General features: G+C 44.9%; 1 protein-coding gene across 4 annotated transcripts in view; it reads right to left on the reverse strand.

The window, feature by feature from the left end:
• The window catches only part of USP30 (ubiquitin specific peptidase 30), a 1,160,327-nt gene that overhangs the window by 252,492 nt on the left and 882,126 nt on the right, over positions 1–25,709 (reverse strand). For all 4 annotated transcript variants that reach the window (XM_069619452.1, XM_069619450.1, XM_069619451.1 and 1 more), the window contains one exon: positions 18,534–18,750. In XM_069619452.1, the coding sequence (XP_069475553.1) occupies positions 18,534–18,750 (217 nt within the window). The remainder of the gene's footprint in view (positions 1–18,533; positions 18,751–25,709) is intronic.

The following is a 25,709-nucleotide window of genomic DNA, read 5'->3' on the forward strand; positions in this document are numbered from 1 at the left end:
TGTATGAAATTTGAATTGAGTATCTGATGAAGTTATATGAAAGAATAGACGAAGATGAAATATGTGTAACTTGATAAATGTATATGAAGATATTTATTTTTATTTTCTGTATTATGTAATTTGATAACAATTTTATGAAATCATGTGTAAAGTTTTTGTTTAAAAAACTAGATCACATTAAAATAAAATAAATAAATTTTTCCTTACCACTTTATTTGTATTTATTTTATGGCTTATAGTGCGAACCTACTTCATGAGTAGTGGAGCGCTGTACAACAGCATTGTGCCAGAAGTGGGCTTGGCATTTTATATAGTAACGCAGTACCGTTGGTGGAGGGAGACAGATTTCTATTCATTCGGCAGCTACTGTTGAAAGAGACATGTTTTTAGTGTTTTGCGTAACTGGGGGGATGGCAGGGGTATTTTGAGCCTCTATCGGGATTGAGTTCCAGATGGTCGTGCGTGGCTGGATAAGGACTGCATGCAAATCATCTCTTTGCATGCTAGCCTTGACTCCAACCTTTTGATAACCACTATGTGAGGTGCGAGAACCTCCAGAAGTGTGGAGTTTAGCCGCCAAGTATTTTGATGTTCCTTTGAGACTACTTTGTAGGTGATAAATGCAGTTTTAATATGATCCTAGCGAGCAGGGGAAGCCAGTGAAGCATGCGTAGTGTTGGAGAGATACCGTGGAATTGGCGGGCACCAGGCTGCAGCGTGGTGTGCTGATTTGAGGTGGGCCGGGTGTGCGGCTGGAAGCCCAGTAAGGAGGGCATTTCTCCTGTCGATGTGTGAGATAGCGAGGGCTTGGACCACTGTACAGAATTTGTTCGGGGGAATGAAGGGTTTGATTTTGCTGAGTTTGTGGATGTGTAGCCATGCAGTTTGTGCTTTTTTGGCTATGTTTTTTTCGAATGAAAGGCTACTGTTAATATTGAAGCCCAGGGATTTGGATTAGTTTGACAGCTGAGGGGCGAATCCTTCCAGGTCATCGAGCTATTGTTGCACGAGTTGTTTGGTGTTGTGACCGATGAGGACAAATTCGGTCTTAATCGGTTCTAGGTAACTGTTTGACATCAATGCTTGGATAGTAGCCAGGCATTTGCAGAGGTGAGCAATGTCCTGGGGGCCACTGACCTTAGGGTACAGCTGAGTATCATCAGATGGTTGGGGTCATTTTGGAGAGTTCCCATGGGTTCCATGTATAGATTGAAGAAGACTAGGGAAAGAAAGGAACCTTGGGGGACCCCACACGTGACTGGGAGTCGGTTGGATCAGAATTAGCCCACCTGCAGGACCTGCTGCCCAATGGATAGTAGGATGCAAACCATTTCAAGACAATTTAAGAGAACCCCATCCTGCCGGCGAGGGGGGAGAGGAGTATTTGGTGATCAAGTGCATCAAAAGACAGCTTCGAGGTTGAAGAGGACTAGGAGGCACGAGTCTCCAGAGTCCGTGATTCTGAGCACATCGTCCACCACTTGGATGGTTGCAGTTGCAGTGCTGCATTTGAGGCGGAAGCCAGACTTGTAATCGTGGAGGAGGTCAAGCTTGTTGATTTTGGCAAGTAGTTGGATTGTAAAATACTTTCTCGTTAAGCTTTGCAATGGGTCTGTAGTTGGCTAGGTCCTCTGCATTAAGCAAGGATTTTTAGAGAATGGGTTGAATGTTATCTTTTTTTCAATAGGTCTGGGAATGTACCTTCACTGAGGGAGGCATTCACAATTCCGAGGAGTGCGTTAAGTGCTGGACCAGTGAGTTGTTCAATGGGGGAGGCTGCAAGGAAGTTTTCTGAGTGAGTAATGGGTTTGAGTGAAGCAAGTGTGTCTGTGAGATCCTTAGGGGGGAGGAGAGCGATGTCTGTCAATGAGGGCAGTGCCCAGGGGATGGAGGTAGTTAGCCGGTTTTGAGGCATCGATGTGACCCCTGATTTTAGACATTTTGTTAAAGAAGAAGCAGTTTATTCTGTTGCATTTCTCTTGTGAAGCCGGCGCCTTGGGGACAGGTGTGGGCTTGGAGCAGTGCTTGACTATTTTGAATAAGGCTTTGCTCCTGTTAGATGCTGCATCAATGGTGGAAGTGCACTAAGCTGATTTAGCCTCAGAGATCTTGTGCCTGTAATGGGTACGCAGGGATTTCAGGGATGAGAGATCCTCTAGGCCAGTGGATAAATCACCATAAACGTACCTTCTGAAGGGGCCTGCGCGTGGTTGCTAAAATGCCCCGCTCCAGGTTGCTCTACCCGTATGTGCGAGGAGGCGCAGGAGCACCCCCTCGCACCTACATACATGCAGTGCCCCAGCCAGCATTTCGAATGAGCTATGTTAGGCTGGCGAAGCAAAACACCCCCAGCGTTGCCTGGCTCAGTGATCATGTGCGGCTGGGGAAATGAACTGTCAAAGGCAAACAGTGTTTCCCTTTGACAGTTCTGCCAGCCCAGGAACACTCCCTCAGCTGGAAAAAGCAGCGGAGGGAGTGCTCAGTGTTTCACTGGGCTGGCTCCTCCATAATGGGTGAGGTGGCCAGTGGGTGGACGCTCCCTCACCCATTATGGATGAGCCGGCAGGCTTGGACAGGGCTATAGGGCAATAGGGCGATGAGCGTACCAAAAATGCAAAATGATAGTGTAGGCCAGTCAAAATGGGCCACTGTTTTGGCCAATGTGGGCCAGTTTGAGGAGTTACTTCACTTTGCAGCTAGTAGTTTTGACCATTGTTGCTGAATTAATATTCTTTAAAGATCACAATTTGTTTACATTTGAACAAAAAACAACCCCTTGGGTACTATTCAAACAGTCTGTGACTAAAGGACTGAATATCCATTTGCAACTGCCATTTTTTCATTGGTGCCTAAAACCGTTTTATGGTCCAGTGTGACCATGTGTGCTGCCCCGTCCCATTTCCTCCAATCTTAAAACAAATTAAAAAAAGAATTATTATTATTATTTTTTTTTTTTTACACATTTCATGCTGGGCTCTGGCACCCCCATGGGATGCGGCCGCGCCCCACTGGAGGGGGGGGGGCGCGCCCCACAGTTTGAAGACCTATGCTCTAGGCCATGGTTCTTGCTCAGTTCCTGTGAAAAGCATTGGCGCATTTGTTTTCGGCGAGCTTGGGTGTGCAGCAGTGTGCAGACACTTTGACTTTGGTTCAAAAGACTTTAGAGGTGTGTGGACATGTTAGGGAGAATTCTCATCTATGGCTAATTTCCCTCACCTAGCGAGTCCCCCAGCAGCTTTGCTGGACTTCTGGAGTTTATTTTTTTCCACTTGGTAAGAGTGAGAGCTTTTTCCCCCACTCTTACTTGTGTTTTGCTATGTATTTCTACCTGTTTTTGTGATTGTGGACTCTGAAGTACAGCACTTCAGTAGCCCCCTTCTTTTTGTGTGTCACACAGCACCTTCAGTGCCGTGGCACAGGGTTGTCTTTAAGACTTCCCTCGACTCCATTTATGCTGAGGCGACTACCGTCCCCCAGAAAAGGTTAAAGTTACCATTAACTTTGCTTAGTCAATCTACCACAGATCCAGTATACCCCCCATCTTCCATGGAGTACTGGAAAGGGTTAATTTGTATCCCTTTTTGTCTGTACCTCCTAGAGCATTGTTTCGCTCTTTTAACATTTAGACCTGGCTGGTGGCAGTGGTATCTACCCTACCTTTTCTACCGCGATTATATTAGATAAACGTGGTACTGTTCTTGGCTATTATATTAGCCTCGAACATAAACCCGCTTGACCAAATCGTCTTTCTTTTGGCTCCGGTTGGGTTTATTCACCATTTATTTTTGTTAAAGTCCTTCTTGTGTCTTACTTTGCACGGCAAACTAGGTTCGCCTTCTTTGTTCACTGTCTTTTGGCGGGCTTCAGCTCAGAAGCCCTCCTCAATGCGCCTGGGTGTCTAGGTGGGCTGAATGTGAGGGAGGGGTGTAGTCACCCCCTGCACAGGGTATCCTAGAAAACCCAAGTTGCACTTTGTCATGATTAGCCAGGGTAGTTGTCCAGGCTGGACAACACCGCTGCTGGGTGATTGACAGCCAGGCTGTGTGAATGGGGGTTTTTCGCATAAAAGGCAGGTCTCGTGGGCTAGAAGTCAGAGTTGCCACTGAAACTACTAGGAACCGAAGAGAAGCAGAGAGGACAACGGCTGCTGCAACTACCCTGTCCCGGTGAAGCCCTGCTGCAGTCCTGAGCTATCTTCCCTTCAACGACTCAGAGAAGATCCAGTCCGGAGTCTTCTTCCCTTGAGCTTGGTGGGGATAACCAGCTCATCTTCCACAGCCAGAGGATCCTCTTCTTTGGTCGAAATCGCTGCACGCTGCTGTAGTGGTCCGGATAGCTATCTGAAGAGGCTCTCCTGTTTTTAAGGAGCACACCTTTTATTCCTCGTCGCTGCTGCCAGCTTCATCCCTGTGTGGTGCAGACCCCCTCAGACGTCCTCCTTCACAAACGAAGCTCCAGGAATCGTGGGTCTGTGGGAAACCAACAGGAACAACTGCCAGGGCACCAGCTGCACCAATGGAACAAGGTACTGTGTTCTACTTGAGGAAACTGGGTGAATCCCTTTTCTTCATTTCCAAGGCTTGCCCATGTCTTCCCTCCTTCTAACTTTTGCTTCTGAACATTGACAATATCGAAGTACTTTTGGCTACGTTGAATTATGAACTGTCTGACTGTGTGATCTTCGGCAACAGGCCCCGGTGTCTTTCGACCCTGGCTCCGGCCCTTTGACTTTTGAAGTCCTGTCTCTGAGTGATTCTTGATTCTGCCTGTCTAACCAAAATATTGCCTGTGATTTTTGCCTCCAACTCCCTCTGGGTATCTCAGGTGCTAAGTGTGTTTTTGCCCCGGTAGCATTTCATGTCACGGATACGCATTTATTTAGTAGACCGAACTGTCAAAAAGTGATCGCAATCGTATTCGCGGTAACGTGTTTTGTTCGTAACATCGGTTCATTCAAACACAGGGTACTTACCTTGAGACTTACTGTACAAAGTGAATTGGTTAGTTGTAGTATATTTAACGTGTTTTTATTTGAGTTTAATATAAGTGTTGTGTTTATAACGAATGGTTTAAAAATAAATGTACTATTTTTTTTACCTGAAACCTTGAGTCAGTGTTTGCTTGAGTCACCGCAATTGTGGTCCCTTTGTGTAATCTCTGCTACTGCTCATATACTCTTGAGATAAGCCTGGTTGCTCCGCCACTGCTACCACTCTGACATAGTAGTACAGGCTTGGACCAAAGGTAAAACTTGTATTGCCACCTGTAGTCTTAATTGTGTGTAGTGGTCCCTAAGGGCACTGCACAGGATTCTGTCTAACACTGGTGTACAGCGGTGAGGATTTGAAAGTAGTGATTACACTTCGAGTGCTGCTATTGCTTGGGTTCAACTAACCACAAGGCTAACACCACTAATTCTATTTAACTAAGAAATCATGTCAAATATGGAAAACTATACTGAAGAGAGTCTTTTACTCTATACTGCTGAGGTTCTGAGAAACATGTGCAGGGATAAGAATATCTCTGGTAAAGGAAATCTGAACTGGTTGCAAAGTTAATGGGAAAAAGTCTGGAGAGTGGGTCAGAAGGACCTGCCACTCCAGCAAATGTGGATTTGGATGTTTCTGATTCTGAGAGTGTTAATTGTGAAGAAGTAGATGAGTCCTTGCTAGGAAACCCTGCAACTCCCTTGGCCTGCTCAGAATGCGCAACCTCTGTCCACAGGGACCTACACTTACTCCTGAATTTATTGCACTTGAGAAAATGAGACTTGAATTGGAAATGAAACGTTGTTGGGTGTCTTGACCCACGTTCAAGTTATTAGGCTACAACATTTGTGCTGTGGGCTTAGGAAATCCAAGAGGCCGGAAAAGCCCACATTTGCGCCAGAATCCTGGAGAACCGTGCAGTCTTGCGCACAGCAAAATGGTCCCCTGACCTGCCACCTATCAGTGCTAAAGAATCTGGTGCTGGCCAAAATCTGTTCTTATTAATGTCAAAAATTGATGCAATACTGGTGCTCACCACTACCAGAAAGCCGGCATTTTAAAACCACCAGACACTGGTGGTTTTTAAAACTGAACAAATGAACCAAACCAGGCCAAAGAAAGACTTACTAAGAGGTGGATACAATGTAAAACTATATTCTGAAATGACTTGAAGGAAGTAATTGTCTAATGTATGTATTGAAAATAGCTGGGGATGTCAGCAGCTTAAGTGAATTTGGGTTTAAAGCCACTAAAATCGAAATGTTTAGAATAAATTAGTGACCTACTTTTGAGTGTCACATAGGTTGAAATTGTTTAAATATCATAGTTTTGAACTTAGAATCAGTGTTCTAGCTGCATGTGTAAAAATTGCAAGTTTGGTTTGAATGTAGAAAACTGGGAACCAAAGTGACATTTAGCTGAAGCCTGGATTAAAGAGAGTGAATTCTGCCTGACAACTACCCCCGACAGGAGTTGAAACTTGATCAGCAGCTGTGTTCCCAGGCCTGGCTGCATTCTGCTGCCCCTGCCAAAAGGAGATAACACCTCTCTGATTGAATTAGGGGAGTGGCACCTGGGGACTGCAGGAAACTAAACAATGAGCCTTCCTTGGTCCAGGCAAATGTTAAATTAGGGGGGTCGTAAATGGCTTCCTCTTGGAAGGAAACGGGGAGGGGCACTGCATCTGTGAGCAAGCTGAGCTTGGGGGAAGTGGACAAACCAGAAATTCCACCATGTGCTTTGGAAAACCACACCCCTTTGGGGCCAGAGCATAATTTTAAAAAGATGGATAATTCATAGTGCAGACTTGTAAAAAATTATATAAATAATATCATTATTCTTGTGATTTTTCTGTGCACATTTTAAGAGGTTTTAGGACTCTGTGGTATGTTCTTGGGGATAGTAGCGGAAAATAGGTTGTTACTCCAAATGTATGTATGTTAAAAATCTGACACCTTATCATCTGATACCCATATTCCTTGTGCATGTTTGTGTAAAATCTGGAAAAGTTTAGAGGTCGTTATCTGGATGAAAAGGGCAGAATTCTGTCAAAAGTTGACATGACATCTTACAAAGACAGGGATCGGATGGTTTGGTGCTACAGAAAATATGTTAACTGGACAGATAATATTAGAAAAATGGTACATAGATAAATGGGTATTTGGATCAGAAATAGATTTGTGTGCAATTTGACAAGGGGAGGACCCTCTGACCCATAAACCTACCTCATCACTCTGACTCACTGTGCCCTTCTCAAATCAGGTCCAAGAGAAATCCTTGACCTATCAAATCGTGAGTGGGTTGGGCAACGAAAGTTAGCATTCACACCCATTTTCAAAAGACATAAAAAGAGCCACTGGAAGCCAGGCAGGGACATTCACTTCCCACTTTCTTGCGGGACGCTTTGCCGGGAGACTCCAGACTTCAAATCCATCAATCTCCAGAGATCCAGAGAGACCAGAGATCCAGAGAGACCAGATCGCTGTGCAGTGCTGAGAGCTGACCCAGATCGCTGTGAGCAGAACCAGAGAACCAGTACCCAGTGGCGAGAGAACCGCAGCCAATCCTGACCTGATCCGTGACGAAGTTGCATTCCTGTCCAAAATATAGTGTGTGTACTCAGCCAGAACTGTGCAAAGCCCAATCTCTTAGTTTAATATAACCTAACTCAAACTATTTTAACCTATTGAGAACTGCATCATAGAAATTGTGTCCCTTCTTTTGATTCAAAGCTGCAAAACTGTCATCTGTCATTCTGAAACTTTAAAATTTCCTCCGTAATTGCGCTCGTCGCACGTGACAAAATTGCCGCGATTTAACATTTTGTTTCATTTCAGCCACGTGTAAAAATATTCGTCTTTTGCTTCCATTGCGGAATTCCGTTTTCAACCTGGTAACCATCCCTGAATCATTGATAGGGCTGGCCTGAACTGATTTAAAGTATCTCTCGCTCTCCATGAACCTCTAGAGGGAATTAAAATCATTTGTAGCATATTTTTCCCTTCTTTGCATACCACCTTTAAAGTACTGTGCCTGTGTTTAAAATCTTCCCTGTTTCTCTAAGCTTGCTAGGGGGGACTGAATTCGTATTGTACTGTGATTGTATTCCTGAAGACTGTGTGTGTTACTTCCATCTCCTTACATTGCATGGGGGGGGGGTGAATTTTCAGAGAAAAAGTGATTCTATTATCTTTTGCTGAAATCATATCAAGTTTATCCCTGTGTTGCTTCTTTTCCACCTTGCATTTCCTGGTACCATACAAAGCATTCTCAGCTACCTTACCCTCTATACTACTCCTAAGTAATTAAACCAGTGTGCTAGTATAACATCATCCATTGTTAATCACTGTCATATGTCTAAGTGTGATATCAAATATTAATTTATTATAAAAGTGTGATATATATATATATCTATTCTTTAATTTTTCAAATAAACCTTTTCAATTTGCAAAACAAACCTACTTCTTGGCTCAGTGCGGTCAGGGGGATTCTCAGAGAGGGGCGTGATACAAGGGTTTATCATCCAGATTATAACTCGTCATAAAAATATATAAATTTGTTTCATTGCCAAAACCAACCCTCTATTAATCCATTCTGCACAGTCCCTAGCTCTGTCTCCTCTACCCCTGTTGGATAACAAAATGATTGATAGGAAAGAGCGAGGAAGTTTCTCTTCCAATACAAGGTCCAGTCTATCCAATACCCCAGTCCAGAAGTCGGAAACTCTCGGGCACGTCCACAACATATGTATCAAAGATCCCTCATCACATCCACAACCCCAACATGAACCGGTGTCCAAAAGTCCCAATCTGGTCATCTTGGACGGAGTCCAATATAGTCTAAAGAGGACCCTCTGCCTAATATAACGCAGCTGCAAATCCATCTTTGCCTGCAAACCTACATGAAGTAAATACATCCATTCCCGAACCGAGATATCCACACCAAGATCATCCGCCCAGGTTTGACGAAGAAACCGGGTGTGGAAGGGTGGTTATCAGATATGCAGGTCTTGTCGAACTTTGATAAAGTTATGCTCCTTCGACAAGGTAGAGAAGGGCGTTATTCTCGGTTTTGGGGACCTTTTAACGACTTATATGGCTAATGGTCGGGTTCTAACCCTTGGTGGATGATCCCTCACATGGGTTGGAGATGCTTTCTGGTGATGGGGAGCTGTTTGTTGTGTGTTTTTGTTTCTTGTTGTTTTGTCTTATTGTTTGAGTGTCAGGGTTCTTTGTTCAAATTGTAATTGTTATTTGCAAAATTCATTGATATTCAGGTGTTCTATATTATTTTGTTTATCTCTGAGGTTCTTATAGGCATTGCAATTTGAACATGATGCGATGTACGGAAGATTTCTATTTTTTTATTTGTTAAAAATTTTGAATAAAGTGATTTAAAAAAAAAAAAAAAAAATATATATATATATATATATATATATATAAATAAGGGCTTCACTTGAGCAATCCCCGACAAGGCACTGACTTAGTGGGAATGCTTGATGGGAGTCATTAACAACATATTGATGCACAAACTGCCATGAAACATCAAGAGTTAAGGCTCAGAGAAATGGAGCTGAACCATTAACTAGAAATGAAGAAATTGTCTCTAGAAAATGCTTCTCTCCCAGAGTCTTCTAGGTCTTCCAGCCCTAAGAGCCCCCGTATGCCAAAGGAAATGATTGGTATGTATGAGACTAAACTTGATATTTTGGATTGGTTAGCAATGTTTGAGTACAATCATGGGATTCAAGGTATCTCAGGGAATCAGTTGATTCCTTGGCTTTTCTCTAGGCTCCCCCCTATTGCAAGTTATGCTGTAATGGAGTTGGGGGAGGAGAATAAACAGGATTATGAGTGTGTGAAACTAGCATTAATAGCTAGGTTTGGGACCCCTTCCCAGTATTTTAAGAGGTTTAGAACCCCCAAAAAGCTAGATGGTACCCCTTGGGCTACCTGGGGGTGTGAATGTTTGAAAAACTTAGATGGTTGGGTTAAGGGTTACAAAGTGAACGCTTATGATGGTTTGAGGAATCTTGTAATGTTGGACTCTATTTTTGAGGTCTGCTCTCCTGAGCTTAGACAGCACTTGGCTGATTCAAAGGAGATAGATCCTAAGAAGCTAGCTAAGGCTGCTGACTTGTGGGTTGCCAACAGGGCCACTCACAAGGATTCTGGGGCTACTCAGACGAAAGATGAGGGGAAGAGGCCAAAGATTGACAACAAAGAGAATTCCAATAATTCCAATCCAAAAGAGGGCCCCAAACATAACAAGGGTAAGCCACAAGGTAAACCGAATCAGGCTAGTGTACCACCTGGTTCCACACCAGATGGAGGTCAGAGCAAACCCACATTCCAGAGAGCATTTGGGAAATGTTTTGTTTATTGGTTACCTGGCCATGTGAAAGGAGATCCCAAGTGTAAGGGTAAACCTTCAGGGATCAACACTGTCTCCTTAGCCTTCTCCCAGGTGGATGAAGTACCTATGAGCAGTGGAAACTTTCAGCTACTAGCTGATGAGCCCATGAGAGTCTCAGCTAGTGTTTCTTTAGTGTCCTTGGGTCTTTGGGAACAACAGAACTTAGATGTCTATAACTCAATCCCAGATAATACTAAAGAGTATTATAAAGATAGTGTTCTTGTGAATGGTCAGGAAACCCCTGCCATCAGAGAACTGGAGCCAGCATAACTGTGGTTGGTGAATGTTTTTTCAAAGTGGAGGATGTTGCCAAGGCACCCAAACACTTAACCAAGTTATCTGGAGGCCCTGTGCAAATGGTTAACCAGTAACCAGCTCTCATCCAGTGTAATGACATGACTGTCAGAATACCTGTAAGTGTGCAGAATAACGTACCTGGGAGGGTCCTGTTGGGTAATGACCTTAAAACTCTTGGAGTTGTGTCCAGCACCCCCAGACCCCCAAGCAGAAGGAAGCAGGAGCTCACAAGGTCTGCAAGGGAGAGAACCTTAAGAGGCTCTACTGGGGACATGATAGAGGAAGCTATCACCCCAAGTCCACAGGACTTACTTACTGCCATTGCAGGGCAAGAAAAGACAAAGGGGAAACCCAAGTCTGCCAGCAAGAAAACAGCAAGCACTCCTGTGCCCAGAAGGACATCTCCGAGACTGTTCAAAGTCACACCTGTGACTCCCACACCAGCTGAGGCTGAGTGTGAGGTTCAACCCTTTATGGTCAAACTAGATACTGAGGAATCAGATCTAGAGGAGGATCTTACCTTGGTAGGAGATCTTGACCCTGTTGACCATCCTGAGCTGCAGTCTTTACTGGCAGAAGGTGGACCCAACAGGGAAGATTTCAGTAAGGGACAAAGAGTGTCCTACCTTGGAAGGTCTTCGCCAACAGGCAGCTTCTCAGTTCAAAGGGACAGAGCCTGGGAAGTATAGGTTGCACTGGGAAGATGGCCTCTTCTACAGTGAACCAACCGAGTCAACCCCTGGAGACTACAAAAGACTTGTAGTACCTCTAGTGAACCGACTCCAGTCTCTGCAGTTAGCCCATGAGGTACCTTTGGCTGGTCCCTTAAGTTTTAAGAAGACCAAAGAAAGGCCATCTCTGCACTTCTACTGGCCTAAGATGGGTACAGAAGTAGACAAATTCTGCAGAAGCTGCCACACTTGCCAAACCTCTGGCAAGAGTGGATCCAAGAATGTGGTACCCTTAGTGCCTCTTCCAGTGGTGGGAATTCCTTTTGAGAGGGTTGGGATTGACATTGTTGGTCCTCTCGACCCTCCCACAACTTCAGGCAACAGGTTTATCCGGGTTGTAGTGGATCATGCCACTAGATTTCCTGAAGCCATGCCTATGAGGACTGTTACGGCTCCGGCTGTGGCTAAGGCCCTACTTGGTATTTTTACCAGAATAGGTTTTCCTAAGGAGGTGATATCTGACAGGGGATCAAATTTCATGTCCCACTACATGCAAACCATGTGGAAAACCTGTGGAGTCACCTACAAGTTCTCAAGTGCATACCACCCCCAAACCAATGGACTGGTAGAGAGGTTTAACAGAACTATGAAGAGCATGATAGGTGCTTTAGAAGAACCCCTTATTAGAAAGTGGGACCTTCTACTGCCATGCCTTCTCTTTGCATATAGAGAAGTCCCTCAGGAGGGAGTAGGATTCAGTCCCTTCGAACTTCTCTATGGCCATCCAGTCAGAGGTCCATTGGCCCTGATTAACGAGGGGTTGGAGGGTGCTCCTTCCCCCAAGCCAGTCAGAGTGACTGACTATGTGATAGGTCTCCGGAGGAGAATGTCACACATGATGGCAGAGGCAAGTGATAACTTGAAGGCTGGTCAAACATTGGCATGACCAGAAGGCTAACATGGTTGAGTTTACTCAAGACCAGCTTGTTCTTGTTATGGTCCCCACGAGGCAGAGGGACTTGCAGGACAAATGGATAGGACCCTTCAAGGTTGTGGGTAAACATGGAGAAGTGAACTATCTGGTGGACTTAGGTAATCCTAAGGAGGCTCCCAAGTCTTTCACACCAACCGTTTAAAGGCTTATATCTCTAGACCTGACATAGGAGCTTTGCTTCTAGCTTCAGCTCAGGAGGAGGAGGTAAGGGAACCTCTGCCTGACCTCAGAGGCTTACCTTTAGATGAGCAAGTGGAAGGAGTTAATCTCTCTTCCAGTCTCACATCTGACCAGCAGGATGAGTGCAAGTTACTGTTAAATCAGTTTGCCTCCCTGTTCTCACTTTCACCAGGCTTGACCCCTTCGGGCCAGCATGACATACACACTGGTGATTGTTTGCCTGTCAAAAGCAGGGGGTACAGAATGTCAGACAATGTCAGATCCCACATAAGGAATGAGGTCAACAAGATGCTTGAACTCGGGGTAATAGAACCCTCTACTAGCCCATAGTGTAGCCCAGTTGTGCTTGTACCAAAGGCAGGATCCAAGGAGTTGAGATTCTGAGTGGACTATAGAGCTCTAAATGCAGTCACCACGACTGATGCCCATCCTTTGCCTAGGACAGATAAGCTGGTGGACAATCTTGGTGCAGTCAAGTACCTCAGCACATTTGACCTAACGTCAGGCTATTGGCAAATAGCCCTGACAGACCATGCGAAAGGAGAAAACTGCATTCTCCACCCCAGCTGGCCTCTACCAATTCAAAGTAATGCCTTTTGGATTAAAGAATGCACCTGCTACATTTCAGAGGATGGTCAATCAAGTTCTGAATGGGATGGAGAACTTTGCATGGCATACTTGGATGATATTGCAGTGTTCAGCCCTACATGGAAAGAACATGTTGAAAACCTAGGTTATGTATTGCAGGCTTTTCAACAGGCCCGTCTGACCATAAAGGCAAGCAAATGTCAAATTGGTCAGAGTTCAGTGTTCTACCTTGGACATGAGGTGGGAGGAGGTGAAATAAGGCCATTGCCTAGAAAAGTACAAGCTGTACAAAACTGGGCCACCCCTACTACTCAAACCCAAGTGAGAGCCTTCCTAGGTCTCACTGGGTATTACAGAAACTTCATAGAGAACTAAGGGACCATAGCTTCTCCCTTGAATGTCATCTCCTCTCCCACATTTCCTAAAAAGGTCAGGTGGAATGAGGAGTGCAATCAAGCCTTTGAAGGTCTAAAGAAAGCCCTTTGTCAAGCTCCAGTCCTAAGAGCTCCTGACTGTCACCAACCCTTCATTGTACAAACTGATGCTTCTAATGTAGGTATAGGTGCAGTCCTTAGTCAACTGTATGAGAAAGGTAGGGAACACCCCATTTGTTTCATCAGCAGGACGTTAAAGGATCCTGAGACAAGGTGGGCAACAATAGAAAGAAAATGCTTTGCTATTGTGTGGGCACTGAAGAGGTTTAGACCATACTTGTATGGATCTACCTTCACTATTCAGACTGACCACCAACCCTTGAGATGGCTGATGCAAATGAAAGGGGAAAACCCAAAATTACTCAGTTGGTCAATCTGCCTACAAGGATTAGATTTTTCCATTGAGCACAGAGCAGGAAGTCACCACCAAAATGCGGATGGTCTCTCTAGGATGTTTGTAACCGATTAGAGGTATGAGGTCCATCCAGGAGTGGATTAAATCCTCCTGTCCCTTAGTCTGGGGGGGCGAGTGTTAGGGGTAATTCTCATCTATGGCTAATTTCCCCTCACCTACTGAGTCCCCCAGCAGCTTTGCTGGACTTCTGGAGTTTATTTTTTTCCACTTGGTAAGAGTGAGAGCTTTTTCCCCACTCTTACCTGTGTTTTGCTATGTGTTTCTACCTGTTTTTGTGATTGTGGACTCTGAAGTACACCACTTCAGTAGCCCCCTTCTTTTTGTGTGTCACACAGCACCTTCAGTGCCGTGGCACAGGGTTGTCTTTAAGACTTCCCTCGACTCCATTTCTGAGGTGACTACCGTCCCCCAGAAAAGGGTAAAGTTACCATTAACTTTACTTAATCTACCACAGATCCAGTACAACCCATCTTCCATGGAGTACTGGAAAAAGTTAATTGGTATCCCTTTTTGTCTGTACCTCCTAGAGCATTGTTTCGCTCTTTTAACATTTAGACTTGGCTGGTGGCAGTGGTATCTACCCTAACTTTTCTACCGCAATTATATTAGATAAACGTGGTACTGTTCTTGGCTATTATATTAGCCTCGAACATAAACCCGCTTGACCAAATCGTCTTTCTTTTGGCTCCGGTTGGGTTTATTCGCCATTTCTTTTTGTTGTGTCTTACTTTGCGTGGCAAATTAGGTTCGCCTTCTTTGTTCACTGTCTTTTGGCGGCCTTCTGCTCAAGGCGCATGGGTGTATAGGTGGGCTGAATGTGAGGAGGGGTGTAGTCACCCCCTGCACAGGGTATCCTAGGAAACCCAAGTCGCACTTTGTCATGATTGGCCAGGGTAGTTGTCCGGGCTGGACAACCCCCCCTGCTGGGTGATTGACAGCCAGGCTGTGTGAATGGGGGTTTTTCGCATAAAAGGCAGGTCTCTTGGGCTAGAAGTCAGAGAGTCGCCACTGGAAGAGAAGCGGAGAGAACAACGGCTGCTGCAACTACCCTGTCCCGGTGAAGCCTTGCTGCAGTCCTGAGCTATCTTCCCTTCAACGACTTAGAGAAGATCCAGTCCGGAGTCTTCTTCCCTTGAGCTTGGTGGGGATAACCAGCTCATCTTCCACAGCCAGAGCCACCTGAAGAGCCTCTCCTGTTTTTAAGGAGCACACTTTTTATTCCTCATCGCTGCTGCCGGCTTCATCCCTCTGTGGTGCAGACCCCCATCAGACGTCCTCCTTCACAAACGAAGCGCCAGGAATCGTGGGTCTGCGGGAAACCAACAGGAACAACTGCCAGGGCACCAGCTGCACCATTGGAACAAGGTACTGTGTTCTACTTGAGGAACTGGGTGAATCCCTTTTCTTCATTTCCAAGTCTTGCCCTTGTCTTCCCTCCTTCTTATAACTTTTGCTTCCGAACATTGACAATATCGAAGTACTTTTGGCTACGTTGAATCGTGAACTGTCTGACTGTGTGATCTTCGGCAACAGGCCCTGGTGTCTTTTGACCCTGGCTCAGGCCCTTTGACTTTTGAACTCCTGTCTCTGAGTGATTCTTGATTCTGCCTGCCTAACCAAAATATTGCCTGTGATTTTTGCCTCCAACTCCCTCTGGGTATCTCAGGTGCTAATTGTGTTTTTGCCCCGGTAGCATTTCATGTCACGGATTTGCGGTTATTTAGTAGACCGAACTGTCAAAAAGTGATCGCAATAACGTGTTTTGTTCGTAACATCGGTTCATTCAAACACAGGGTACTTACTTTGAGACTTACTGTACAAAGTGAATTGGTTAGTTGTAGTATATTTAACGTGTGGTTTTTATTTGAGTTTAATAGAAGTGTTGTGTTTACAACGAATGGTTTAAAAATAAATGTACTTATATTTTTTACCTGAAACCTTGAGTCTGTGTTTGTTTGAGTCACCGGAATTGTGGTCCCTTTGTGTAATCTCTGCTACTGCTCATATACTCTTGAGATAAGCCTGGCTGCTCCGCCACTGCTACCACTCTGACATAGTAGTACAGGCTTGTACCAAAGGTAAAACTTGTATTTGCCACCTGTAGTCTTAATTTTGTGTAGTGGTCCCTAAGGGCACTGCACAGGATTCTGCCTAACAGAACATCCACTAGTTCATTGGTAATGTGGTTAAATGTATCCAGAACGCAGATGCATTATCTGTGATGGGGAATGTTGTGAACATTGCCTCTAGTGTGTATAGTGAGAAATTCTTGAAGGATAGGCGCTCAATAACATGTAAAATTACATTAAAAAAGTTCATTTGTCAGCGTTCTCTGCAGTTGGGATATCTCCAAGGTTTTGAAAACCAAGTTATGCATGGGTGTGGCTGTTTGAGTAAACTGAAGCGCACTAACACGGCTGACTCTGATTCTGGGTGACTCAGGAGAAAGACTTATTCATTACTTCAACACGTATCAATCAATTAAATAAGTTTATTTTGGCACATATCAAGACACATAAAATACAGATTATTCATAAATGCAATACATATATTAAAATATATATAACAATAGAAATCCTCACCATAAAGTGAAAGTTAATTTCATTATTAATTCATAATTCTTACATAATTTAAAATTGCATTTTACAACCTATGAAGTCCTAATTTAGTTCTTATCAGTGGGTTCCTCCAACACCATGCTATTCGCAGGAAGCTCGATACTGCGTATACTATGTCAAAGTTCACTATAGTTTTACCAAATTCTTACGCCTTTGCTAAGGTTTGCAACTGGTTATTTAAGCATGTGTTAAGTTTCATTGTCGCACATCTTTAGAAAATCGACATAAAAACATGAAATGTTGTACAGTTTCATTGAAATAATTACATGCTGGACATAAGGAAGAATGTACAAGATTCCATGATTTTGCAACCAGCATTACTGGCAAGATACCGAGCCTCACCTTAATAAATAACATTCTTGCATAAGGGGCTAGTATTCATCTGGATAATAATCATAGCCTTGCATACGCTTAATCATTACATATTCTCTGTGCAATTTCTGATCCATGCCATATTTCCAAGTTTCCAAGTTTGTGCCCCATCCCAAAGACGACGGACTGGTTTTACTTCTTTGATAATAGAATCTGGGTTGGTCCATTCCTTAAGGCCTATCTTGCACAAGGTTTGCTTGACAAATTTTAACCATGGTAACAGAGTACCTGGTGTATTCTTCAAGACGTCACACATTGCGTCTTTGTATTTAAGAAAAATGATGGTTAGGCCACAACCTAATCCAGTAGTGAACTGGTTTTCATTTAGTGAATTCATCTATTTCTGTCCATCCTAATTCTGTGTGTAAATGTCTTGCAGGGGTTGCTCATGCAAGGCCCAATACACGTTTTTAAAACATATTTTCATAAGACAGATGAACTCATGGTATTGCAGTGACCCCATAGCTCTGCTATATATAATGAAGCCTGACTTGCCTTCATTCAAAATACTGTGAGAGCTGAGGTTATTGAGCGCCTTCTAGTGCCAACAGCAAACTTTGTAACCACCACACAATGTTTCATCATGATGAAATTACTTGTCTTGATCTTTTCTCCCAAGCCCTGTGTCAGTAAAGCATATGCCTAAATAATCATAAAAGTTGGCATTCTATAAAATGGTGGGCACAGACAACACACATTTCTTTCTTATGTTCATTTCCCACAACATGTCATGGTCTTTTTTTACTATAGCTAATCTGAAGACCTTTTGTTGTGCGCATGTTCACAAATATCCTTTTTTTGCAGAGATTGTCAAATGCGAGCAACCTCCCCTGTTCCATATTTAGGGCCTGTGAGGAGCTTATGGAAAGGTCTACCATTGTGTATCATGTGGTGCTAGGTCTGGTCAACCCCTGTAGTTGCATTCTCCGTAAAATTTGAAAATGTTCTGTTTTACAGAGTACCACAGAATCATTAATTTTGGAACTGCTCCATTACTTACTCCTTAGGATAGCTATGATAGTCGAACTAGACCCGATTTGGAGTTTCAATATGTTGTCTCCTGCCTGGCAATCAGGCAAAATCCATAAAAGGATAGCAAAAATATGTAATTTTACGGTATGCCGTGCCCGCGCAAGCATTCCTTCTTATAAGAGAACCAACTCTACCAATCATCCCAAGTATAACATTCAACCAATACCTACACTGAGAGGCCAACCTAATACTGCTGCAGTAGTATTTATGGATGGTGTCGGCCTAAGATATCATCTGGAAGGTGGTGCCTGATAACTTACAGAGGGGCAGCTACATAGACAATCTTGTATGATTGGGGCTGGGTACAAAAAAAAAAAAAGAGGGCAACTCCTGTTCATTCTGGCAAAGGTTTATTTTTTTATAATTCTAAGTACAAATATCATTCAACACACAGTTTACCAGAACTGGGTAGGCCATTATTGGATATAAATACTATGATATGGCAATGCTTTACTATTGGGCTGTAATTTCTGGAAAATATTGTTTTCATAATCGAGAACTTTATTCTACAGAACATATCTTGTCATACCTTGAGGCTTTGTTGTTCCAGCTTTTATGTCATTTGATGCTTCTGCATGTTCTCTGGGTTTCAGATGATGCTGGGCCAACCTTTTGCCTGGGAGATGGTATTTGTAAAAATCCAACATTAGGAACTCGTTGAACTGTACATGGTCATGCCGTTTTAGTGGAGTGCCCTCATTGGACCAACTCATCCTCTGCAAGTGGATGCATAAGCACTGTGGAAGCTGCATGGTGGAAAACAACAACACACTACAATAAACCACATTTCAAAATTGAGAAAATAATATTACCATCAGTATTTTAAACAACCCTACAATGATTACAAACACAACTTTACATAACTAAGATTTAATACACAAGCTACTATGGAAATTCGTCCTGCATTCGGGAAAGGTGCAAACTACCACAAGGATGACATTTATCTGACTGCTTCCCAGGGGATAATGAGTGCATACATCTGTTTTTGGTTCAAGGGTGAAAAAATGAGAGCAATTTTTTGGATCAGATACACTCCTTTCTTCCAGCTTCCTCGTCTGTAGAGATATCCCCTCATTTGTCATTAATGGTTAAATTCCACTGCGGTAGCAGACATGGTCTAAACCTGCTGTGGGGCTGGAGGTGAGGGCAGTATCTTTGTTGAATCTACCAGTTGGTCCAACAGCAAGCTGGGGAAATCTTTCATAGGCATTGTACAATTACACAAATATTTTCAAGGACTGTTCACAGCATACTGGAAATGTGATTTTGCACCATAAAAAGCACCTGTTACTCTGCAGTGACTCATGTAGTATTTCGCCCCTTCCTCCAGAATAACGCGATGTACTGTCTTCATGATAGCATACATAACCTACTTTTATGTCCCGTCCCCTTTCTCCATACCTATGAGACATTTTGTCCTTCGGGGACAGGGCTAGAACATGATGCAGAGCCACATTAATTATATATTCAAAACATGGTGCCAGAGTGCTTGCTTGACCCCAATTTGAAGCCCCTCCATCACACATCATTCTGGGCACAAAAATATTTCTCTCAGTGGGATGGCGCAGGAACATCGAGCAGCAGCAGCGCTCAGATCCATTCCATGCCTATATTTCTTTTCCCCCTCTTTTTGTATGCACTGTACTAATTTCCCCTCAGGGACTTCTATTCTCATTGCCTGGAGCACCCTGATTCAGTCCATTTTTGGCCACACTGCATATGTTGTGATGCCCCCTCGGACCACTCTCTTCTCCACGGGTTGCAATGTCGGAAGTGTTGTTTCGAAGACCACCTCCAGAAGGGACATCAAGGTTGGCTCGTCCAGCATCTACCAGGCTTTTGCTTGAGGTGCCTTCTAGGCCTAATTCCGACCCAAGGGGTGAGGGACGCATTGCACCTAAATGTGTGGTATGCCCCTGGAGCCGCTTCACCAGTCCGGCTCCAGCCAAGAGACCAAGTGTTAGGGAGAATTGTTATTTCTGGGCCAATTCCCTTTAACCTTAGAGACCCCCAGCTCTTTTGCTGGACTCGGGGCTTTTTAATTTTTACTCCTAAGTGAGTGGGACATTTTCCCCCACTCCCTCATGTGTTTTTCTGACTAGGATTTTGTGTTTCACACTGTTTAATGGAGTCTGGTAAACTCCATGGGTATCTGCTTTTTGCATTGTGACACACAGCACCTTTTGTGCAGTGTCACTGAGCAGTCCCTTGGACTTCCCTTAATGTTTAAATACATTTTCTTAGGTGAACTACTGTTCCCAAGAACAGTAAAATGACTTTTGTCTTACCTTTTCTTTTATCAGCCTTGATGACTGGGTTAGTAAAAACAGCCTAAGGCGCCTCCAGGTATTACGGAACAATGCCATATGTATTGTAAAAAAATTCCCTAGACATGAACCTATCTCCTTCCATAGAAGGAGCTTGTACTGGCTCCCGGTGGAAGCTCAGATCCACTTCATGGCTATGATATGATATGATATGGCATTTATAACGCGCCTATACACAAGTGTTTCAAGGTGCGACGAGGCAAGGGAGGGGAACAAAGGAAACAATAAATAAGTAAAGGCCAGCAAGTGGCAAGTGGAGGGTAAGTGCAGACATCATGCGTCAAGGGCTGGTAGGGGGACTGTAGGGATACAGTAAACAGTCCCCAAGTGCATGGGTTGCCAGGCGGGCAGTGCCGGCGGTGTGTGACGCTGGCGGGGGAGGGACCTGGGCCAGAGATCAGAGGCTGTCCAGGTGGCAAGTGCAGTTCAGGTCACAGCCAGGAGGTCAGCAGAGAAGAGAAGCAGAAAAAGCAGAAGCAAAGAGAAAGGTTTTGAGGTGCTTCTGTAACCAGAGATGGTTCTCCTCAAGTTTAAGGGAGGCATGGCGGCTGTTCCAGAGGGAGGCACCCGCCGAGGAACGAGATCTACCACCAGCTCGTTGATTGGAGAAGCACCTAACCCTGAGGGAGTTGGAGGCGGATGAGTGAAGAGCTCGAGTTGGCAGATAGGGGCCCAATTCAGCTGCAAGCGTATTTGACGGCGGGGAGTGTTGTCTGTCAAGGGGAATATCTCAGATTTGTTATAATTTACTGTAAGCCCCGTGTATGTCCCAATAAGAGCTATATCTTGCATTACTTGATCTAGGTTGTGCTGCGTGTCTCTAACGTATTATAATAATACGCCGATATCAGTTCTGGGGTGCCTGATATGCAGATACCTTTATTGCGGTGTCGGGAGCGATGCCAGTCGGCCATGGGTTCAATAAACAGAGCAAATAATAATGGTGACAGAGGGCATCCCTGACGAGTCCCCCTGTATAATTCGAATGGTGCGGACCGGGTACAGTTAGTTTGGACCGTTGCCATATGTTTCATATATTATAGCTTGATGTAGTTTATAAAAGTGTTGCCTAGCCCGCACTTCTTCAAGACTGCAAATAAAAAGGGCTGTGTGACCATGTCAAATGCCTTTTGGGCTTCTATGGCTAGGGCCACTGCATTTACGTTAGGGGATATTCATGCCATTACATTGAACAGGCGTCTCAGGTTAAGGGATGTCGCCCTGCCTGGTATGAATCCAGCTTGGTCCTGGTGACCTAGTGTTGGCAAGAGTGGGAGAAGTATGTTAGCAAGGACCTTGGCAGTTTGGTGTCCACGTTCATCAATGAAAGTGGTCTGTAATACCCCCATTCTTTGCGACTTTTCCCAGGTTTGAGCAGGACTATAATCACCGCTTCATGCAGGGATAGCAGTAGTTGGCCGTTATTGACCGATTCTTCCCAGAGTTTCAGTAGTGGGGGGGCTAACAAAGCTCTGTATTCTATATAGAACCCGGCAGTGAGCCCATCAGGCCCGGTGCCTTGTTTCCAGGTAATTCCCTGATCACCTGCATATGTTCTGTAGTGGTTAGTGGGGCATTTAGGTGAGCCCCCTCCTCAGGGGATAGTAAGGACATCGGAATGTATTAGGAGGTTGTTCAATTCCTGCTCACTGGGATCCCAGTGACTACCATAAGGAGAGGTGTAAAACTAACACCTCATTAATGCCCTGCTCTGTAGGTACCATTACTTGGTTCTCATCTACCACCCCAATTATGTGGATTTGCCCCCCCCTTCCCAGATTGGCCAGCAACCTCCCAGGTCTGTCTCGCTTCCTGTATTTCCTGGCCGATGCCGGTCTAGCAAAGTAATGTATTTCCCTGTCTGCCAGTATTCTAAAAGTGTCCAATTGTGTCTGAATATTGGATAGGAGATTTACGGATAGGTGTCACATGGTATTGTCTTTCCAGTATTTGGAGCGCATTTTCGCACCTTGCTAAGACCCCCCCTCCTATAGTGCGTAGTATGCCCGACTAACGTGACATCGCGATTCCCTGAATGTAAACCTTGAATGCTTGCCACAAGTTGGCTTGTGAGACTGATCCATTGTGATTAGTCAAGAAAGAAGTGTGGATATTTTCCTCAATATCTATTCTGAAAACAAGGTCTTGCAGCACCACGGATTTGAATCTCCACATATCTCGATTCATTTGAACCTTGCCCCATTGTAAGGCTAACATTACTGGAGAGTGGGCTGAGTAAGTGTGTGGATATATGTCCGTCTCCGGCACTTGTGTCACTGTTTGTTCTGATATCAGCAACATATCTATTCTAGATGGCATATCAAGCACCGTGGAGTAGTAAGTATAGCATCTTTCTTTTGGGTGTAGTATACGCCATATGTTCTTTTAGGCGTAGATGTTTTAGTAATGTGAGGATGCAGGTTGCGGACTTCGTAGGTGGTCGAGTTCTGGAACCTGTACGGTCCAGTGCTAAGTCCAGGATTGTGTTCATGTCCCCGCCCCATATTACAGCCAAAGGCATATAGGGTGTTATAAAGTCTGCTATCATAGTGTAGAAGTTTGGGTCATCTATATTGGGCCCATGTGTATTCACCAGGAGTATTTCTCTGTTTTGTAGTTTACCATGTACAATGACGTATCGGCCTTCCGGGTCTATATGTGTGTGTAATTCCACGGAAGCCATATTTTTATGTATTAGAGTCAATACTCCCCTGGACTGTGTGGCTTATGCAGTGTAGCACCTATTTGGGCCCCATGTTGCAGCAAAGGTAGTATTACCTGCCCCCATCGCACGTGTCTCTTGCAGAAACAGGATCTGTATCACATAGGCAGCAATTTTCCTTATTTTAGTATAGTTTTCTAGGCCCCGGACATTCCAACTGAGGATTTGAATAGTCTCCAGGAAATCTCAAGACAGTTAATGTATACCATGCAATTATGTGAATGTCGTGTTGCCCCCATTGCGTCATGCAAATTTCATGGAGTATTTACATTTATGTTGCTGAACCTTTTTCCCCTATTTTCACCCCAACTTGTTCCCCCACCCGCCTCGCACATCGCCCTCCCAATCAGGGCCATGAATAACACCTTCCCCTCAATCTCGCTGTCACGAGCAACAGTACACTTCCAAAACTTGTGTAGCCTTACAGTAATAAACCAGTTGCCCACAAATCCTTCTGGTTAACCTCTCCACCCTTCCGGGGGGCGCTGGCGATCGACTTTTCGGGAGGTTAGCACCCTAGATAATAGGTCAAGTTTGGATTGTCCTGCAAAGTTCTGTTTTTCAGACATGTTACCAGAACAAAATGATTTACTATATGCATAGGTATTGTTAATTAAAGTGGGTAAATGGGTCTCTTTTTACCATGTATAGCAGATTGGATTGTTCCTTCGTTCTGATTAAGGTGAGGATTGAGGTGGTCTTCTGGGTAGTTCATGCGCCTCTCTGAAGTTCATGTGTATGTTGGCTTCAATAAAGTTCACTGCTTTCTCCGGGAGAAGAATAGTGCCTTGCCCTGATGTGTGATTTGCAGGCGCAGCAGGGGAATAGCCTGGCATATGGTATCTCTCTCTCTTGGAGCATGCGCTTCACAGCTATGAAAGACCTCCGTTCTTGTTGGACCGCCAGGGAGAAGTCCGGTTATATATGAAGTGCTGCATTATTGTATTGCAAGGGCCCTTTCTCTAATGCCATCCAGTTTATCATTCGTTGAGGCGAACCCGGGTGGCATACGGTCTAGCCCTTGTTTGAGGCTTAAGGTCTTAGGCAGAGGTTCATCAGTGGCAATTTCGGCCTGTAGGTCGGTAGTCTTGTCTGGGTGAGGTGGGATGGGCTTCCTGGCAAAAGCATCCTGCATATTCTGTTTCTTCTGATTGATACCCCCGCTGGGCATAGTTTGTTTCCTCTCCGTTGAGAGCCAGGCTTCACACTTTCAAGGGGCTTTTAGTGTTTTTGGAGGTCTGCTTTGGTAGCTCAGTTAGGGGCAAGTTACCCATTCAGTTCTTTGTCACTGACAGTGACTATTGTTGTAGTCAGAGTATAGTGCCTGGGCTGCAGTCCTGTTTGGTGCTTGGTTCATTGCAAATGTCAGTTTTTCCAATACTAATGTGGTGTGCAGTGCGCAGGTGAGTGGTCAGCAGCAGTGGATTCAACGGGCAGAGCATTCCTCAGCTGGTGCTTAGTGTGCCACAGTTTGCATCTCGGTCTCCGTGGCTCGCTAAGAGTTCGTTTTATTGCAGTATTCTCTCGGGTGTTTCCTTGACGTGGAGCAGGAGATTAGGATGGTATAGACCACAGTGTTGACCGGTCTATCCCAGCGCAGCTTCCCCCAATGGTTCAGGCGGAATGTAAGGGGTGTATATATCAGTGCTTTTGTGGAGATAACCCTTGTGCGCCCGGCTCTGCGTTACGTAATGTTAAGGCCAAGGCTGTAATGTGCAAAGAGGCAGGTCTTTCAGCGCGTTGTAGTAATTGTCCCACACAGCCTTGGTCTTGCCGTTACCAGCCTATCTAGGGGGTCGCAGGTAAGAGGGCAGATGCACCCTGGGTATAATAGTACAGAGCGCCACAGGTTTAGATAGCCAGCAGTATCAGTCCCATTTGCTCCGGTGTTGTGGTGCACATCACGTGACGCTCTCGTCTACGAGATATGGTTACTGCTCATGCCAGCGTATTCGTAGTATGTAGCTTCTCATATGCCGTGAGAACGCTGTGGGTGCACCGTGTAGCACCATATAAGGGGTACATATATCGCCAGTGTTTGGGCACCTCCACTCATCATTCACCTCATAGCTTGGCTTTGTGTCGCAGCTGGCTGGCCTGCTGCAGCTTACCAGTCCGGCTGTCTCACGGGAAGGCGATCTCGTGAGATCGCGGCCAGAGGAACGCGCAGCTCGGCAGAAGCTGGCGGGAGAACGCAGTGAGAGGACTGCCCTCGCGCTCCTCCTGAACATCGCAGTTAGCAGGCTCACAGGCCTACCTACTCAGCACACTGACACCAGAGCGTAACGCCATAGCTGGGGACAGCCTCCTGGGGGCTCTGGTGTAATTGGTGTGCCTCACCTGAAGGGACCTGACAGCAGCAGAGAATCCACTGCTGCAATAAAGACCACAGGACTGTGAGTACAGTTATACCCCCTGCCCCTGGACACTGCAATCCCAAGTTGATTCCTTCAGCTCAAGTGTTCAATAAATACCACTGTTACCTCATCAGGTGTCCTGTCTTCATTAAGGCCACCACACTGTCGCAGATGTTTTCCCTCACGGTACTGGTAACGGAGTGTTGTATCCGCTAAAGAAACATCCAGAGCATTCACAACTTGGTCGGGTAGTTACGTTCCAGAGGTCGCAGTGTAGGATGTTGCAGTTCTGAGCTGCA

Source organism: Ambystoma mexicanum, chromosome 10 (assembly GCF_040938575.1).
Source record: "Ambystoma mexicanum isolate Mex_15411 chromosome 10, UKY_AmexF1_1, whole genome shotgun sequence".
Lineage (NCBI taxonomy): Eukaryota > Metazoa > Chordata > Amphibia > Caudata > Ambystomatidae > Ambystoma > Ambystoma mexicanum.